Genomic DNA, 19,018 nt, shown 5'->3' with positions numbered 1-19,018 from the left:
AGCTGGTAAAGAATCTGCCTGCAGTGCAGGAGACCTGGGTTCGATGCCTGGGTTGAGGAGATCCCCTGGAGAAGGGAAAGGCTACCCACTCCAGTGTTCTGGCCTGGAGAACTCCATGGGCCGTATAGTCCATGGGGTTGCAGGGAGTCGGACATGACTGAGCAAGTCTCCCTTTCATGACTTCAGTCACAACTGAGTATTTATTATGATCTTCAAGAAGATACTTCAAGCGGTTCTTTCCAATTCTTTTTCTTCTGAAGCCTAAAACCCCTCCACGTCCTTCATTCTCAGACAGTTTCTCCTCCCATTTCACAGAATGTGGCACTCCCTCATTTTCCCATCCTCACTTATCAGCTTATAGTCATCATCACTGATTCTGACCACCCCTTGCAAGTACACTGAAAAAGTGTCCTGTTTCCTAGGGGGAAAAAAATATGCTTCCACCTATTCTCTTAATTCATTACTTTTTATCTTCTGTTACTTGTATATTAGTTATTACCTGGTTCGTGTCATTTCAGCCTATTTCCACTATTTTTTCCCACTATATATGGTTTAATGAGCTCAACTTTTTTCTTATCATCGGGTACAGATACATATGCAATGAAGAGAATTGATCCTTCTTAATTCCTTTCTCCCTTTTCTTCTCAGTCTTCTCGAAAGATCTCTTTATACTTATTTTAATTCTTTCCTTAGCAGTCTGTGTTTTAACAAGCCTTCCGCATGATTCTGATACACACTGAAGCTTGAGAACCACTGCCTGCAGTCCATACTTGTGGATTAACCAAGAAACTCACTATTGTTGTTGTAAATTGGGAGCGTAGGTTATAGTTTTTAGAGGACTGTTAATGTATACTTACACAGACATAGAGAGTCTATGGTTGAATGAGTTGTTCTTTAAACCTGTAAATAGTTATTGTTGGTCAATTAGGTAGGATTAGGTTTGGCTGTTAGTTTTGGAAAACCCCAAATAGCAATGGCTTAAAAAAGAGGATTCTTTCTTTCTTTCTCTTTCTCTCTCTTTTTTAATACAACTAATCCAGGTTTGGTGACTGCATGATTTTCAAAGACTTAAGCTTCTTTGCTCTAATTGTTGCTCTAACACCTTCAACACTCAGCTTCTGGTGTGATTCAGTTTGGCTACTGTAGCTATATAATCAGCCCTTTCACATTCTAGTCAGCATGAAGGAAAAAGAGGAGCGGTCTTATCTCTTCTTTTTAAAGACACTTCACAAGCAGTTGCCCAAACTTTAAGTCCCATGAGCCAGAATTTAGACACTGGTCACACCCAGTTGTAAGGAAGCTTTGGAAATAAAGTTGTTACTTCACGCAGCCTTGTGTGAAAATATAATTAGTGATTTAAAAAATTGTATAGCATTATGTGGTTTGTGTTTACCATAAATGATTTACCCGTTCCCTATTGTTAGACAGTTAAGTTGCTTATAAAGTTTTGTGGCTATTTTTGTTGTTCAGTTGCTCGGTCATATCTCCTGCTCCTTGCAACCCCATGGACTGCAGCATGCCAGGCTTCCCTGTCCTTCACTGTCTCCTGGAGTTTGCTCAGACTCACGTCCACTGAGTCGATGTCAGTTTCAGCATCAGTCCTTGCAATGAGTATTCAGGCTTGATTGCCCTTAGGATTGACTGGTTTGATCTCCTTGCAGTCCAAGGGACTCTCAAGAGTCTTCTCCAGAACCACAGTTCAAAGGCATCAATTCTTTGGTGCTCAGTCTTCTTTATGATCCAGCTCTCACATCCGTACATGACTACTGGAAAAACCATAGCTTTGACTTTATGGACCTTTGTCTGCAAAGTGATGTCTCTGCTTTTTAATACACTGTCTGGGTTTGTCATAACTTTTCTTCCAAGGAGCAAGCACCTTTTACATTCATGGCGGCAGTCACTCTCCACAGTGATTTTGGAGCCCAAGAAAATAAAGTCCCTTATAAAATTTTTGTTGCTATAAACAAAGTAAAAATAAACAATTCTCTATCTTTAAAAAGTGAATTAGTGAGCATAAAAGCTGCATGTTAGGATGTTGAGTATTGTTGGAGAGAAATTTGAAGTAATAAAAAAAAACAGTTTGAGAGTTTCCGCCTAAGACGAAGATAAGAATCCTGAGAGTAGTGGAATTAAGTGATAACGTATAAAGTTTGGACTTTCAGTCATCTGTTGTAGAAAATTAAAGAAATACACAGTATTGCTGACTCAACTAATGCAGTAAAATGTGGATAACTTACATTTGAGTATATAAATGCTTTAAGCTTCATACATTTACTTGAGTCTGAGTCATATGTATTGATCTGTTAGTATTGAAATGACATTTTATTTTTGTTTTAGAGTACAAATCTTTCACTTTAAATTGATTTATTCTTTTCCTTTTCCTGAGCTTTACATAAGTTTAGAAAAGAAATAAAATGTGTTCTAATATGCATATACTTTCATTAGACTTACTATAGATTTCTTTTGATTGACAGGCCTTTTTGCAAATGTGTAATCTGCCTATCAAAGTGGTCTGCAGGGCAAATGCAGAATATATGTCTCCATCTGGTAAGTGTTTTTTTTTCCCCCCTCCTCTTTTAATACTCTGCATTGATAGAATTGCAGTGATAGTCTAGTTTGTACCTAGATTTTTAAAAAATGCCTACATTATACTGCAGTCCATTAATCGTATAATAGCATTGTGGCTAAGAGAAACAATATACATATTTCAATTAGAAATACTTTATTGCTGAAAAAAATGCTAACCATTATCTGAGCCTTCCATGAGTCAAAACCTTTTTGCTGGTGGAGGATCTTTCCTCCATGTTGATGGCTGCTAACTGATCAGGGTGGTGGTTGCTGAAGGCTGGGGTGGCTGTGTCCGTTTCTTAAAGTAAGATAACACTGAAGTTTGCCTCATTGATTGACTCTTCCTTTCACAAATGATTTCTCTGTAGCATGTAGTGCTATTTGATAGCATTTTACCCCACAGTAGAGCTTCTTTCAGAACTGGAGTCAGTCTTCTCAAATCCTGGTGTTCTTTTATAAACTAAGTTTATGTAATATTCTTACTCCTTTATTGTCATTTCAACAGTCTAAACAACATCTTCACTAAGAGTACATTCCATTTCAAGAAACCACTTTCTTTGCTCATCTATAAGCAGCAACTCTTCATCCTTCAAGGTTTTATAACAGAATAATAATAAAAATGTTATTGTAAAAATGAATTATTGTGAAAATTACTAAAATATGATACAGAGACATAAAGTAAGCAAATGCTGTTGGAAAAATGGCACCAATATACTTAGTCAATGCAGGGTTGCCGCAAACCTTCAGTTTGTAACAGTGCTCAATATTTGCAAAGCACAATAAAGCAAAGTGCAGTAAGATGAGGTATATATAAGCTCTTTGTTCCAAGAACTCCAAACTGGATATTGGAAATGAGAAATACACTTTGCCCTCAAAATGTGCCACCCCAAAATACTCTTCAGTCTGCACATTCATTCACAGGTAGTTTTCATTCTGTAATCATATTATCTCAGAGGACCTGTACTATTTCTAGCAGTATAGTAGTTGCAAAGATTTTATCCCAAGTTAAAAAAAGAATGTGATCTAATGCTTGTGCAGATAAGATTTTTTTTTCTCTTTTGCAAGATTTATAAAGCAGTAGAAAAAAAGAATGCAGAATTCAGTGTTTTTATATTGGTAAATGGAAATGTCTTCTAAATTCATTTGCTGAGTTGTATTCCAAAAGGCCTGCGTTTCCTTTGTACTGTTATCCTATGGATGCAGATGATGCTTTTGTTGGTGCAGTGCACCTCATCCATGACCCTCAGTCTGTCTGAGCCGGAGAGGAGTGAATCTATTGAAAAGGACCATGAAGAAGCCTGCTGTTAGTGCGAACTCTGTTTGAACTAGGTCTGACAGAGTTTCATCCTCTAGCATTTTAGGTAGACTTTATTACTGTTTGGAGATTGTCATCTCTGATAATTTCACCAGTTATTAGTATTTATAAAATTAAAATATTACTTTTTAATGTGATATTTACTTAGAGACGCCAATTTTTCTCTAAGTTAAATTAATTATTTTAATTGGAGGCTAATTACTTTACAATATTGTGGTGGTTTTTGCCATACATTGACATGAATCAGCCATGGGTGTACATGTTTTCCCCATCCTGAACCCCCCTCCCACCTCCCTCCCCATCCCATCCCTCTGGGTCATCCCAGTGTACCAGCCCTGAGCACCCTGTCTCAAGCATCGAACCTGGACTGGCGATGTGTTTCACATATGATAATATACATGTTTCAGTGCTCTTCTCCCAAATCATCCCACTCTTGCCTTCTCCCACAGAGTCCAAAAGTCTGTTCTTTACATCTGTGTCTCTTTTGCTGTCTCACATATATGGTCATTGCTACCATCTTTCTAAATTCCATATATATGCGTTAATATACTATGTTAGTGTTTTTCTTTTTGACTTACTTCACTCTGTATAATAGGCTCCAGTTTCATCCACCTCATTAGAACTGATTCAAATGCATTCTTTTTAATAGCTGAATAATATTCCATTGTGTATATGTACCACAGCTTTCTTATCCATTCGTCTGCCAATGGACATCTAGGTTGCTTCCATGTCCTGGCTATTGTAAACAGTGGAGAAGCCAGTTTTTATAAGCATACTATTTCTTCTTTTTTTCCCCACATGTGTTGGGAGCAAACTTTGTAATATAATTCATAAGCTAGCATACTTTCAAAGATTATTATTCACTTAATTCCTGATATTTTTTGAGTCAGATACATTTATTAATGTACCATTATGTGCTAAACAATTGACCTCAATGGTTGTCTGAGATATGAAAGTAGTAATGTAAAAAAAAAAAAAGTCTTTGTAAATATTGTTTAAATATGGGTTGATCTATTGTAATCTGAAGGGAAGGCCTAGTTAAAGGTTTAACAATCCGTCAGTCATGAAACAATGTCCAGGCTTCGTTCATACAGTTCAAATAATTAGTATTCACTGCTGCATACTGATTTGTTAGTGTTAGCTCTGAAAAGGGAGCGTTACGTTATTATATGTGAGTGAGAGCTCTCAAAATGAATCTTGTCTCTTTCTTTTATTTTAAAATTAGCAATTGATGTTAGAAAATTATTAGAATTTAATATACATGCTTAACTGTAATTCTAAAAAGTCATAATGTTACAAAACTCTGTATTAATCAGATATAACCAAGTATTGTGTTGATTTCCTTTTCAGCATAAATTTTAATTTACTGGTCATGTTCTCACATTGTTTTTCCCCTTCCACAGGTAAAGTACCTTTTATTCATGTAGGAAATCAAGTAGTATCAGAACTTGGTCCAATAGTCCAATTCGTTAAAGCCAAGGTAATAAAGAAGATATTAAATGGATTTGATCACAGTTACTCTTAAATAGGTCATTCATCCTCTTTAGTGTGTCGTAGCATTTACATTGATTTTAACCTAGTTTTATACAATGCTGATATAAACTATTGGAGAAATATTCTGAAGAGTTTTTTTTTCCTTTTATAATGTAAATCAATGGCAAAAGAGGCCATTTGATCTTTACAATATGAGAGATAATTTTCTCATTCATGTTATGAGAATTTTGGTCACAAATGAAAACTATTAGGTTGTTGTAAAATGTCAGGTTAACTTTTGAGAAAGGAGTTATAGAATGTTTACAGGTTGAATGTACTCCTTTACCCATTATTCAGTTTAGATTTTAATAGTTATCAAAGAACAACCTCCGTTAACATTTTGGGGGACATCCATCCAGAATTTTTTTTGCATATGTAGAAAAATATAAGTAATACTATTAGTCTTATTTTGAAACCTGCCTTTTAAAATCATCAATATGTTTAGAAATTCTTCCATGTTAATGACTATAGATATGTATTATCCTTTTAGATTGTTGTATAGTATTCTTATGTATTCAGTTCAGTTCAGTCTCTCGGTCGCGTCTGACTCTTTGCAACCCCGTAGACCGCAGCACATCAGGCCTCCGTGTCCATTACCAACTCCCGGAGTCTGCTCAAATCCATGTCCATTGAGTTGGTGATGCCATGCAACCATATCACCATCTGTTGTCCCCTTTTTCTCTGCCTTCAATCTTTTCCAGCGTCAGGTTCTTTTCCAGTGAGTCATTTCTTCCCATCAGGTGGCCAAAGGATTGGAGTTTCAGCTTCAGCATCAGTCCTTCCAGTGAATATTCATAACTGATTTCCTTTAGGATGGACTGGTTGGATCTCCTTCCAGTCCAAGGAACTCTCAAGAGTCTTCTCCAACACCGCAGTTCAAAAGCATCTTTTGTATTAGAATTTTTTTACTTAATTCTTTATTGATGGACACATAAGTTGTTGGCAACTTTTTGCTGTTATTGAGTGCTAAGATAAATATTCTTTTATGTACACCTTTGTACACTTGTTAAACTATCTCCTTAGCATAAATTCCTAAGAGTGATATTACAGTGTTATAGGGTATACATTTTAAAAATTTTACAACAGATCATCAGATTGAACTAAAGTTTATACTATTTTATAAGTCTACTCATTACTGTAGTGTATTAGCATTTAAAAATTAGTGTCTTTTTCCCTATCCTTTACTAATAACACTTCAAAAAAATCTTTGACCACTTTATAAGTAACACATGTCAATCTTTTGGAATTTATTTTATTACTAAGGTTTAGTGTCTTAAAAAAACACAGTTTACTGACCATCCTTGTTTTCTTCTTTGGTGAAATAATAAATTTTATCTCTTGGATGATACATTTTTATAATGATGAGTAAATACTTCTTATAATATTTTATAGTCATAGCAAAGTATTATTTTTTCATAATTTTCACATAAAATAATTATGTTTTAGGGACATTTTGAAAACTAATCCTTTGGACATCTGCAGTAAAACATTGATGTTGTATTACTTGGTAGTAAGATAACTGAAAGTTTTTGTATGTTTAATATGATGCTCTTTAAAATTTTTTTAAATTCCCTTTAGGGCCATTCTCTTAGTGATGGGCTGGATGAAGTCCAAAAAGCAGAAATGAAAGCCTACATGGAATTAGTCAACAATATGCTGTTGACTGCAGAGGTATAACAGAAGATAATAGTCCTTGAAAATAAGCTTTTTCTCTCATAAAAGATTATCTTTCTTGTGGCTTATTTTAAAGTTACTGAAATAAAGGAAAACAGTCAAGTAAACTCTAGGGCTAGTATGGTTATCCAGATTATTTAATCATTATATTTGAATAAGTTACCTGTTTTTTCATGTCTAGTTTTTTCTTTTTGTAAACAGGAGTGATCATTTTATTTTGGTCTTGTGAAGTTTTCTTAAATAATATCCGTAAAATACTCTAATGGCATTTAGAGATATAGTTTATGAATAAAAAGTATTTTTTTAGGTACCATCATTAAGCTTAATAATTCCATGTAGAACATTAGCCAAGGGGGGAAAAAATGTTCACATATGTGACTTCAATGATATTGGTTTATAAAACTTACTCTGGCAAGAAATAACTTACTTTATCCATTTTCTCTTTGATATGCTGAAGTTTTGGTGACTGTTTTTTTTTCCTAGCTGTATCTTCAGTGGTGTGATGATGCTACTGTAGGAGAGGTGAGTGGTTCTGCAGCATTTATCTTAATTAAAATTTAATGAAAAAACACTTTTGCTCAGAATCATAAGTCCCTGCTCATAAATGAAACATTGTGGTTTGTACCATTAGTGATATAGTTTTTCACTTAACTTTAATTTTGCTTGCACATACATTTTAGGGAAGCTATGTGTTGTTTGATATAACTGGTTGCAAAGTGCGTAAAAGTTTATATATTTATGAAGGGAATCATTTAAAATTTTAATTTTAAGATTGCTATGTTTTTGAGATGCTATGTTTTTGTTTCTCTGAAAATATATTTCCTTTAGAAATCTATTTGTGAAAATACTTTATTTTTAGGATCTCAATTTTAACATAATCTTTTTGCTTTAGATCACTCATGCTAGGTATGGATCTCCCTACCCTTGGCCTCTGAATCATATTTTGGCCTATCAGAAACAGTGGGAAGTCAAACGTAAGATGAAAGCTATTGGATGGGGTAACAAGACTCTGGACCAGGTCAGTTCAGGTTGAAGTTGATAAAACCCTCAACTTTAATGCATAAAGAAAAAGAATTTTTAAATTCATAGTCCTTTAAAAAAAATCCCAACATAATAAAATTAACAAAACATTTGTTCTTACTTTCTCTGACATGAAGTAGTTTACTGTTTTATAAAAATCACACATGCTTATTGTAAGACAAATTATGTAATACAGAAAACTTCAAAAAGGGAATAAAAATTGCCTTGGATCCTGCCACCTAGAAATTGCCACTGTTAACTATGTGAAGAACATTCTTCTAGATGTCTCTTAATAACATTTTTAAAAAGTGGAATCGTATTATACTTGCCACTCTCTAACCTAATATTTTTTCCATTCAACAATACATTGTGGGCATTTTTTGTGCCAGTAAATATAGATCTGCAGCATCAGGGCTTTAAAAAAAAACAAAACCCTGTTAAATGCAGTGCTTAAAATTCCTACTTTTCTTTGGTCTTACATTACTGAAGTAGAAAAATTATAAAAATATGAGTTTGAGTATCATTAAGCAGGATACCCCTAGTCCTAGCAAGCCAACCATTGATTTGTACCACTGGCCATGAGGAGGATTGGGTAATTGAAAGGAGCAGAGTAAATAAAATGTTTCCACTAGTGGAAAACAATCCAAATGCTGCTTATTCATGGTAGATCAGTAGTGTCATCCTTATGAAGCAGATTTTTAAATATATGTGAAATCATTTGATTATTCGGATTCAGGAAAACTTTTATAGGGAGTAGAGTATTGAGATAAAAACTTTCTTGATCATAATCCTTATGAGTAACTTAAATGTACTTGCATTTAAAGGAAATTTGTTCTCAAATTTTCGTATTTCTTATATAGAAAGTATTACTTATGCTCTCTCTGTGGTCTCTTGTCTGATTTACAAACCTAAAAGGTTACCTAAATTTATTATAAGCTATGTTGCAAATGAAGTTTTAGACACATTGTATTGCTTGCTAATTTAAATGTTTTTCTTTGGGGTCTGTTGCTTGTGTTAGGTCTTAGAAGATGTAGACCAGTGCTGTCAAGCTCTTTCTCAAAGACTGGGAACACAACCATATTTCTTCAATAAACAGTAAGGATTTTATTCATTTTAATGAATTAGTTTCTTTTCTATATTGTTATTTTATCATGTATATAATATTTTGTCATAGAGGAATTGTTTTATCAAGAAGTATTTATGAAAATAGTTACATTAAAATTTATTTTTGCATTCATTAAACATTTAATTTCTTGGGTATCAGGCACAGCACTAGCTTCTGGGAGACTAAGATTTCTAAAATTTGGTGCTAGCCATTAAGAATTTTCTCCTGAAGGCAGACATGTAAACCCATCATTATACTATGATATAGAGGTTCTACTAGAAATACGTCAAGATGCTTTATATGGAACTATGACATCTTAAAATTCTGAGCTTGCAAAGTACTATTAAAACATGAAGTGTAGCCATTGTCTGTATAGGCTAATTCCCTGAGGACTAGAAAAGTGAATAAAACTAAACAGTAAAAAATATTGTTGGATGGACAAGCACTATTAGAAACTTTTCTTTTTAAAATTTAATGAAAATATTTGTAAAGCATAGAAATGATTGTGAAGGATATAGATTCAAAATATGTATGTATATATGTGAATTGAGTATTTCATGTTTCATTAAGATAGAATTTTTTGTAATTTGGAAAATAATATCTAATGTAGGCAAAGAATGAATTTTTCCTTTTTTTTTTTTTTGAAGTTACTATTTTACTATATCAGAATCAATTTTCCTGTGATCTAGTTTAAGATGGGTTTAAATAAGCATTTTAGCCTCAGTGGTTTGCTTGGAATCGAATCTTTTTTTAGCTTTAATAAAAATCTCTTGACTTTTAGATTGATAATTTTAAAAAAGATTTATTTGCTATTATTTATTATATCTTCATAGGCATTCATCTGTAGCTATATCAAACATCTTTTGGTAGAGATATTAATATTTGTAGCAAAAATGACAATGATGATAGCTTGGAAATATGTAAGTTATATTAATGTATGTGCTATACAGTTGATATTCAAATAAAATTGGAGTCTGTTGATCTTTGAAGCAGAAAATGTCATAGAGTTCAAACCATGAAATCCTGGTAGGTGAAGCTTCTATAGCTATATGTTCTTACTTTTAGTGATGTTTGCTACACTGATGCTAGTTGTTTAGTCTCTAATACAGAAGAAATGTATCAAAATGTTTCTGTTGTGTAGTTCCTTTTCTTTCTGATATAGGAATTCATAGGAGCTGAAAAGCTCAAAAAGGGTATATTTAATTAATCCAGCTTGAACATCTGGAAGTTCACAGTTCACGTAATGTTGAATCCTGGCTTGGAGAATTTTGAGTGTTACTTGCGTGTAATTATTTTTAAACTTGTAATTGAAAATTCAAAGTTTAGAATAGGTGTAAAAATAAGGTTTGTAACTGAGAAACTGTTTAACTGGTATTAAGATGTAGGTTTTTGAAATAATTTTATCTTATATGAGACTTAAACATTTTTGTTTTTGAAGTATAGAATAGGTTTAATTTAATTTTATGCAATTGTTTAATAATATTAAAATTTATTTCCCTGTGAATCCTCTGCTTACCCTCTAAACTTAGAATCAGCTTTTCTTCTAGCTTACTTACTAGACATGTTGAGAGGCCTCATGAAAGAAACTTAGTCACTCCTGAGAAGAAAGAGAAAGAGGGTTGAGGGAGCTCTTGTGAGAATTTGTTGTTGCTGTTTAGTGCTAGGTTGTATCTGATTCTTGCGACCCCATGGACTGTAGCCCATCAGGCTCCTCTGGTTCATGGGATTCTCCAGGCAAGAATACTGGACTGGGTTGCCGTTTCCTTCTCCAGGGGATCCTCCTGACCCAGGGACTGAACCTGCGTCTCATGCATTGCAGACGGATTCTTTACCGTGGACCTACCAGGGAAGCCCTGCAGCAAGAATAGTAATTGGGAAAAAGGAGACAAAGAAGCTCAGTGGTGGAAAGGAAAAAGGAAAGTGAACTTGAAAACAAATGAGAAATAATACAAAGTAGATACTAATGATTGTTGGCCTTTTTATCCTTCATGATGCATAGTGTTGGTGTTTCCGACTCTTTGGACCCCATGGACTGTAGCCCCGCAGGCCCCTTTGTCCATGGCGATTCCCTAGGCAAGAAAACTGGAATGGGTTGCCATGCCCTCCTCCAGGGGATCTTCCCAACCCAGAGATCGAACCCAGGTCTCCTGCATTGCAGGCAGATTCTTTACCATCTGAGCCACCAGGGAAATTCATATTTCTAAAATGAAAGTCAAAATCTGTGCTATCTGTTGTGTACACGTAACCTTGCTGATGTGATACTTGTTAAGACACCTATACAAAGACTGAGTCATTTGTTCCCTTTCACCTGGTGAGTGGATTTGAAATAAAAACCTAAACATTTTCTTAAAGTGATATTTTCCTGTTACTTTTTAATAAAGAGGAAGAAGTAGAAAAAAAGTAGTTCTTAGAAATGTAATCAGGATAGTAAGAGTTATACTACTCTAAAGCATTTATGAGCTCCTTGCAGGTCTAAGTGTTTCCAAATAAAATCTGTTAGAGGAAGCTCAGTAGATGTTGGTTAAAACTAGATTAAATTGAATGATAAATTAAAAAAGAGTTAGATTTGGAAAAGAAAAAATACTGCTGTTAACCATTAAGTAAATGGTAAAATTTGAAAATTATACCTTCATATACAGATTGGAAATGTAAAAATTATACTTGGGAACCTTAAGAAAAATTTCAGGGGGGAGTAGGATTTCATTGAGCTTTTTTAAATTAAGAAATCACCAATTAAGAAAATTAAGGAGAAATTGCTCAAAAATACCCACAGGCAAAATACTCAAAGGCAAAATATAGCAAAGTTAATGGCAAGAAGCTTGATTTACAAATTTGAGTGATAGTCCTAAAGATCAGTGATTGATATAAAGAAAGGATATGTAAATTATTTCTGTTAGTATGAAGAAATGACAAATTAATAGTATAACAGGAAAGAAAAATAAGGGAATACTTAGACAAAATTAATGTTTTTGGAAAGAAAAATTAAAGAACACTCAGACAAAATTAATGTTTTTGAAACTAGGCCATGAAAGGTATCAGAAAGAAAGAAATGTGGAACCATAACAATTGAAGAAGATGAAAAGGATGAGTGCAAAAATTTTTAATGGGAAAGGTTAGGAAAACATTCATGTTTTATGGTACTGTTTTTATATGCAAATGAAAGACTAGTAGGTAACTGATGGATGTTAGCTGAACCTATTGATAGCAATTTTATAATATATGTAAGTCAAGCTATTATGCTGTAAACTTTAAACTTACACAGCGATGTATGTTAATTATTTTTCAATAAAACTGGAAAAAAAGAATAATGGATAACCAACAGAAAAGTAGAAAGAATGATAATGCAAGATGAGAAGGCAACATTATGAAAGATGTTAAAGATCTTAGGAGGGGAGTTGCTATTTATATCCAAATTATAATCCACAAACTACTTAGTGGGCAGAAGGGTGGTTTTCTCTCCATATTATATAGAAAAGGTAATTAAAGCTGGAGGTACATGAAATCTTGGCTTGATTACATGATTCAATAGAAATACTGGGTCTCTTATAGGAGTTGCAAACATTTTTCTGAGTATATTGCTTTTTTTAAAAAAGTCAAGTTTGTGGTATAATTTACAAAAAGTAAAATTGGCGCTTTTATGTGTATACAGTTTTGTGAGTTATAACAGTGGTATATAGTTGTGTCCCACTACCACAGTGTATTCTATTTTTTAACAATATCAATATTTCAATTATACAGTCATAAAAGGAGAGAGAAATAGAAACAATAGAGAAGAGTAACAGCACATACACAGTGTACTTTTTAAAAAGAGTATTGTGGGAATTGATAACTTATATGTCAGAGTCAGCTAATGTAAGCAGTTGCGGAAGGATTGCAGAAAATATGCATTGGAAGTCATCTGTGTGTTTTGATTTAGTATAGTGTGTCCTACTTCTTGTTAGATGTTCTAAAAGTAATTGGTCATGAAGTTGCTGTCTTTAGGAAACATCAGATCAATTTTTATATGCTTGTTACCTGTATATAATTCAGCACCTTTTGAGTTATATAGATTACATTTGCAGCAGACAACATTTTGACCACTTCAGGGGTACTACTACACAACTCTGGTTTAAACATGCCTTCATACCCAAGCTCATTCAGAGCCTTCATTTATTGATAAAAGATGCCCTGCTACTAGAAGTTGCATCACAGAATATATTCACCTCTTTTAGGCTCTAGTACAAGAAACAGAGGGTGGTTAATCCTAAGTAAAGATTAGAAAAATAAATCCTAAATTGATAAGATACACGTTTTAAGAAATATGTTTAGGGATCTGGAAGGATTGATGTTCGTATTACTTCTCATAGAGTGCCTCAGCTCTACGTTTATCTACCTTCTGCATCTTTGGTTTTTTCCAGGTGTTCATTTGTTATTAATTCTTAATCTGTGATGCTAGGATCATAGTGCTATTAAGTCCCAGGACACTTGTGATTTTTTTTTTTTAAACTATCCTGTTGACTAGCTTCTTAAACATGACCATAAATTGCACATTTGACTTTGATTAATAGTTCATGAATGTGTCAAAAGAGGGAAGGCTTTGGAAGAATGTGAATAACTACTGTTGAAAAATTAAATATCCTATACAGCTTAGGATGCTTTCTTTTTTGTTGCATTATTGATTCAACATATAACCATTCAGTTCCTTAGATTCCTTGCTAAGAACTGGGGGTATAAAGATATATGCTTTGTTACCTTTAAAGAACTTAGAGTATAAGAGGGAAACATTAAGTAAATAGTTATAATGTGGTATGAAAAGTACTTCACCTTTTTATTGATTCATTTAAACACATACTTATTGAGAACTTACTTTGGGCCAGGGTTGTTCTAGATAATGGGGACATAACAGGAAACAAGTAGACAGTGACCTGGTGGAAGGAGACAGACGATTAAAAATAAATATGAGAAAGTTTTAAGTGCCATATAGAGAATTAAAATAGGATCACATCACAGTAAGTAACTATATGCCCACTTTAGTTGGCATGGTCAGGGGAGACTTTCAGATGTGACGTTTAAGCTGTATTCTGAAAGACAAGGAGGAGCCAGCAATGTAAAATCAAGAGAAGAGTGTTCCAGGTAGCAGGAATAGTTGGGTCAAGGCCCTAAGATTGGCTAGTTTATGTTCAGATGGAAGAAGCAAAGCCATCTATGGTTGTGTGTTGAAAATGGTAGGAGGTACGGCTGAAGAGGTAAGCCAGAGCCAGATCATCTGAGACTTGTATGCTTTGGGTAAGGAGTTTGCATGTTAGTGTAAGTAGAATGGAAATTCACTGGAATGTTTTATGCTTGGCGTGGTGTGAGCTGGTGATATTTTTTAAAAAGTAGCAGAGCAGTTAAGTAGAAGCAGGGAGATACAGTAGGAAGGCAGTACAGCGGTCTTGGTGAGATGATGGTGGCTCAGATGAGGAGGTAATAACAGGTAAGTGCTGGTATTCAGGACATTTTGGTGGTTGTGTCTCACCCGGCTTTCTAATAGATGTGAGAGGATAAGAGAAGACTCAGGCGGAACTCACATTTTTGGCTTGAACAGGTGGTGCATATAGGTGCATATAGACTTTTGTTTTGAGAAGATGAGGAGACAAGCTGATTTGAGATCCTTATTGAACATTCATGTGGAGATATTTGAACGTATTATTCTGGACTTCAGGGGAGAGACTCAGGCTGGAGATAAATACTTAGGAATTAGTGACATGAAGACATATAAGGCCATGCAACCACAAGAGGTCATTCATGAGTGGCGATCAAGGCTGCATAGCTAGTAAGTTAGTGGCAGAATTAGGATTTGACAGAACCCCATTGCCAGGAGAAATATCAATAACCTCAGATATGCAGATGACATAACCCTTATGGCAGAAAGCGAAGAAGAACTAAAGAGCCTCTTGATGAAAGTGAAAGAGGAGAGTGAGGAAGTTGGCTTAAAACTCAACATTCAGAAAATGAAGATCATGGCATCCGGTCCCATCACTTCATGGGAAATAGATGGGGAAACAGTGGAGACAGTGACAGACTTTATTTTTTTGGACTCCAAAATCACTACAGATGGTGACTGCAGCCATGAAATTAAAAGATGCTTGCTCCTTGGAAGAAAAGTTATGACCAACCTAGACAGCATATTAAAAAGCAGAGATGTTACTTTGCCAGCAAAGGTCCGTCTAGTCAAGGCTATGGTTTTTCCTGTGGTCATGTATGGATGTGAGAGTTGGACTATAAAGAAAGGTGAGCACTGAAGAATTGATGCTTTTGAGCTGTGGTGTTGGAGAAGACTCTTGAGAGTCCCTTGGACAGCAAGGAGATCCAACTAATCCATCCTAAAGGAGATCAGTCCTGAATATTAACTGGGACGACTGATGCTGAAGTTGAAACTCCAATACTTTGGCCACCTGATGTGAAGAATTGACTCATTTGAAACGACCCTAATGCTGGGAAAGATCGAAAAGATAGAAGGTGACGGCAGAGTTGGGATCACCAACTCAATGGACATGAGTTTGAGTAAACTCTAGGAGTTGGTGATGGACAGGGAGGGCCAGTGTGCTGCAGTCCACTGGGTCTCAAAGAGTCGGACATGACTGAGCGACTGAACTGAACTGAAAAGGTCTATTTTGCCAAACCAGGTTACTGCAACATATTTTTACATTTCAGGTGGATTAAGATGTTTTCTCTGTAATTTAGGACTACCACTGTAGGATTGACAGCAATAATTACTGATGGCATATAATGATGTATTTTCTCCTTTTAGTAATATTGTGCTGTGCTTAGTCACTCAGTTGTGTTTGACTCTGTGCAACCCCATGGACTGTAGCCCTCCAGGCTCCTCTGTCCATGGGGATTCTCCAGGCAAGAATACTGGAGTGGGTTGCCATGCCCTCCTCCAGGAAATCTTCCTGATCCAGGGATTGTACCCATGTCTTCCCCATTGCAGGCGGATTCTTTACCATCTGAGCCACCAGGGAAGCCAAGTATTGTGCTAATGCAGTATAATGAGAGGGTTCAGGGTGCTGACCCTCAGCTACAGTTGAAAATACATGTATAACTTTAGAATCAGACCTTTGTGTCTGTGGCTCCGCATCCACAAACAGATTCAATCAACCATGGATTGTGTAGTAATGTAGTATCTGTTTATTGAAAAAAAACTTGGCATATAAGTGGACCTTAACAATTCCAGCCAGTGTTGTTCACAGGTCTATTGTAATTATTTTAATATAATGTAAATTCGTGATATCCCATATATAGACCATTGGTAGCAAGGTAGATAAATTTCATCTTTTTGTTAGTGATATTTAATTAAAGGGGAAAATAAAAACTCTAGAAAAATTTTTCTTGAAGCCATTCTTGTATATCCTTCAGAAAGCTAAGTTTACTTTAAAAAGGGTAAGTAAACTTGCTTTCTTACTTTTATATCTTTAGCATCTGGCACAGTTACTGGCTCATTGGAGACCTGTTGTATATTTAGTGAATAACTTAATAAAATGAACGTGATTATTTACACTAATATTATTTTAACACATTTAAGTGATACTACTATTTAAGAAGGGCTTCCCTGATAGCTCAGTTGGTAAAGAATCTGCCTGTAATACGGGAGACCCCAGTTTGATTCCTGGGTCAGGAAGATCCACTGGAGAAGGGATAGGCTACCCACTCCATTATTCTTGGGTTTCCCTTGTGGCTCAGCTGGTAAAGAACCCCCTGCAGTGTGGGAGACCTGGATTTGATCCCTTTGTTGGGAAGATCCCCTGGAGAAGGAAAAGGCTACCCACTGCAGTATTCTGGCCTAGAGATTTCCATGGATTGTGTAGTCTATGAAGTTGTAAAGAGTTGAACACGACTGAGTGACTTTGGGCTTCCCTGGTGGCTCAGACGGTAAAGAATCTTCCCACAATATGGGAGACCTGGGTTCAATCACTGGGTTGGGAAGATCTGGAGAAGGGAATGGCAACCCACTGCAGTGTTCTTGCCTGGAGAATTTCATGGACAGAGGAGTCTGGTGGGCTACAGTCCATGGGATCGCAGAGTTGGACACAACTGAGCAACTAACACATGCACACACACACACTATTTAAGAAAGCAAGTCACATAACTAGCAAATCATGGTTCAAAAGTTTTCATATTTTTTAACAGAAACTCCAGTAAAATAGAATAAATTCTATCAGATTGGGGTAGGATTTATGTCTTAAGTTAGTTTTTCCTTTTAAATAGAATAATAAAGTGTTTTTTTTTTTTTTATTGTGTATAGTCTACCTTGTAAGTTAAATGCTGTTCATGTTGCTCTCGTTTCTGCTTTTGTCTTAGGCCTACTGAACTAGATGCACTGGTATTTGGCCATCTGTATACCATTCTTACTACGCAAATGACCAATGATGAACTTTCTGAGAAGGTGAAAAACTACAGCAACCTCCTTGCTTTCTGCAGAAGAATTGAACAACACTATTTTGGCAAAGGCAGCTCATCTATCAGATTGTCTTAGAATTATGTGTTAATTTAGTTATTATTAAAAAATTTAAACTTTTGAAATATGTGTTACTTGAATGATGTAATAGATAATAGTATCAGAATTCAAAGCTCAAAATACTGCTTTTCAAAACCTCAGAACAAATTATATAATGTATCATATACATGTACTTTATACTGTTACTTGTGTATACGTTAAAATAATTTTAAATGATTTCATTTGGTATGTTGTACCCCATATCTTTGAAATTTTTGTTTTTTTGGCACATGTATGCATATAAAAATAAAGCTCAAACAACTAAATGGCTGGTGTATTTATTAATACTTTCCATCTTTCTGAAAGCTGCTCTTTGAGCTTTATACGTGTAATAGGCAGTGTTTTCTCTAAGGCAGTAATTTGTGTTCCATACTCCCAAGATTACTAGATACATGATGAACCTGGTCATGGGAAATACATTCTTAACAGTGTACTTAGAAAATGCAAATAATTACAAAGCATTTAAAACCTGGAACAGATTTCAGAGCATTTTTCTGATCTCAACTTTATTGAACTTAAAAACATTTCATCAGAGCAGCTATAATTTACATTTGATAAAAAGATAGTTTTAAGAACTTAACTTTTTAAAAATTTCTTTTGGAATAGAATATTGCTGTTTTATTCCTTTTGTGGGGAAGTTGAGGCTTCCCTGTAGGCTTAGATGGTAAAGAGTCTGCCTGCAATGCAGGAGACCCAGATTTGATCTCTGGGTCGGGAAGATCCCCTGCAGTGGGAAGTGGCAACCCACTGAAGTATTCTTGTCTGGAGAATTCCATGAACAGAGGGGCCTGGTGGCTACAGTCCATCTGGTTGGAAAGAATTGGACACAACTGAGAGACTAACACTGTTTACGCTTTTATTTTCTCAGGATAGTTTTCACAGAAGTATTTATTTATACCTAGACACTAGGATTATACGCTGTCTTTCAGTTTTTTGAATATTTTATGGAAAACCAGGGATGCTATAAGAATCAGATGTAAAAATAATTTCTTAAAATAGTCTAGAATAGTAGTACTTTTATGTTTATTTATGTACCAGACATATTAACTCATTTAATCCTTACAAAAACCATGAAGGTTATTATTCCCAGTTCACACAAGAGGAAATAGAGACACAAAAAGAATAATAAAGTCATGGAGTTAGTAAGTGGTAGAATTGGAATTCAAACCCAGGCGGTCTTGGCATCTGTTTGGCTTTTTTAAAGAACACTATAATTTTTTTAAGATGATAGATTTATACTTTTTAAGGAATTTATACTTTTTAGGTTCTCCTTAACCCAAGTCCC

The 19,018-nt window shown here is 34.9% G+C and overlaps 1 protein-coding gene across 14 annotated transcripts in view; it reads left to right on the top strand.

Moving 5' to 3' along the window:
- MTX2 (metaxin 2) overlaps nucleotides 1–17,999 on the top strand; it is a 77,959-nt gene extending 59,960 nt beyond the window's left edge. For all 14 annotated transcript variants that reach the window (XM_069577125.1, XM_069577128.1, XM_069577126.1 and 11 more), the window contains 7 exons: nucleotides 2,475–2,547; nucleotides 5,287–5,363; nucleotides 6,995–7,087; nucleotides 7,574–7,612; nucleotides 7,983–8,108; nucleotides 9,129–9,205; nucleotides 17,538–17,999. In XM_069577125.1, the coding sequence (XP_069433226.1) occupies nucleotides 2,475–2,547; nucleotides 5,287–5,363; nucleotides 6,995–7,087; nucleotides 7,574–7,612; nucleotides 7,983–8,108; nucleotides 9,129–9,205; nucleotides 17,538–17,712 (660 nt within the window). In that variant the 3' untranslated portion in view covers nucleotides 17,713–17,999. The remainder of the gene's footprint in view (nucleotides 1–2,474; nucleotides 2,548–5,286; nucleotides 5,364–6,994; nucleotides 7,088–7,573; nucleotides 7,613–7,982; nucleotides 8,109–9,128; nucleotides 9,206–17,537) is intronic.
- The last annotated feature ends 1,019 nt before the right edge of the window (nucleotides 18,000–19,018 follow it).

The sequence above is a fragment of the Ovis canadensis genome, chromosome 2 (assembly GCF_042477335.2).
Source record: "Ovis canadensis isolate MfBH-ARS-UI-01 breed Bighorn chromosome 2, ARS-UI_OviCan_v2, whole genome shotgun sequence".
Classification (NCBI taxonomy): domain Eukaryota; kingdom Metazoa; phylum Chordata; class Mammalia; order Artiodactyla; family Bovidae; genus Ovis; species Ovis canadensis.
Note: the sequence above shows the minus strand (reverse complement) of the source record. Positions and strands in the feature narration are given on the sequence as shown.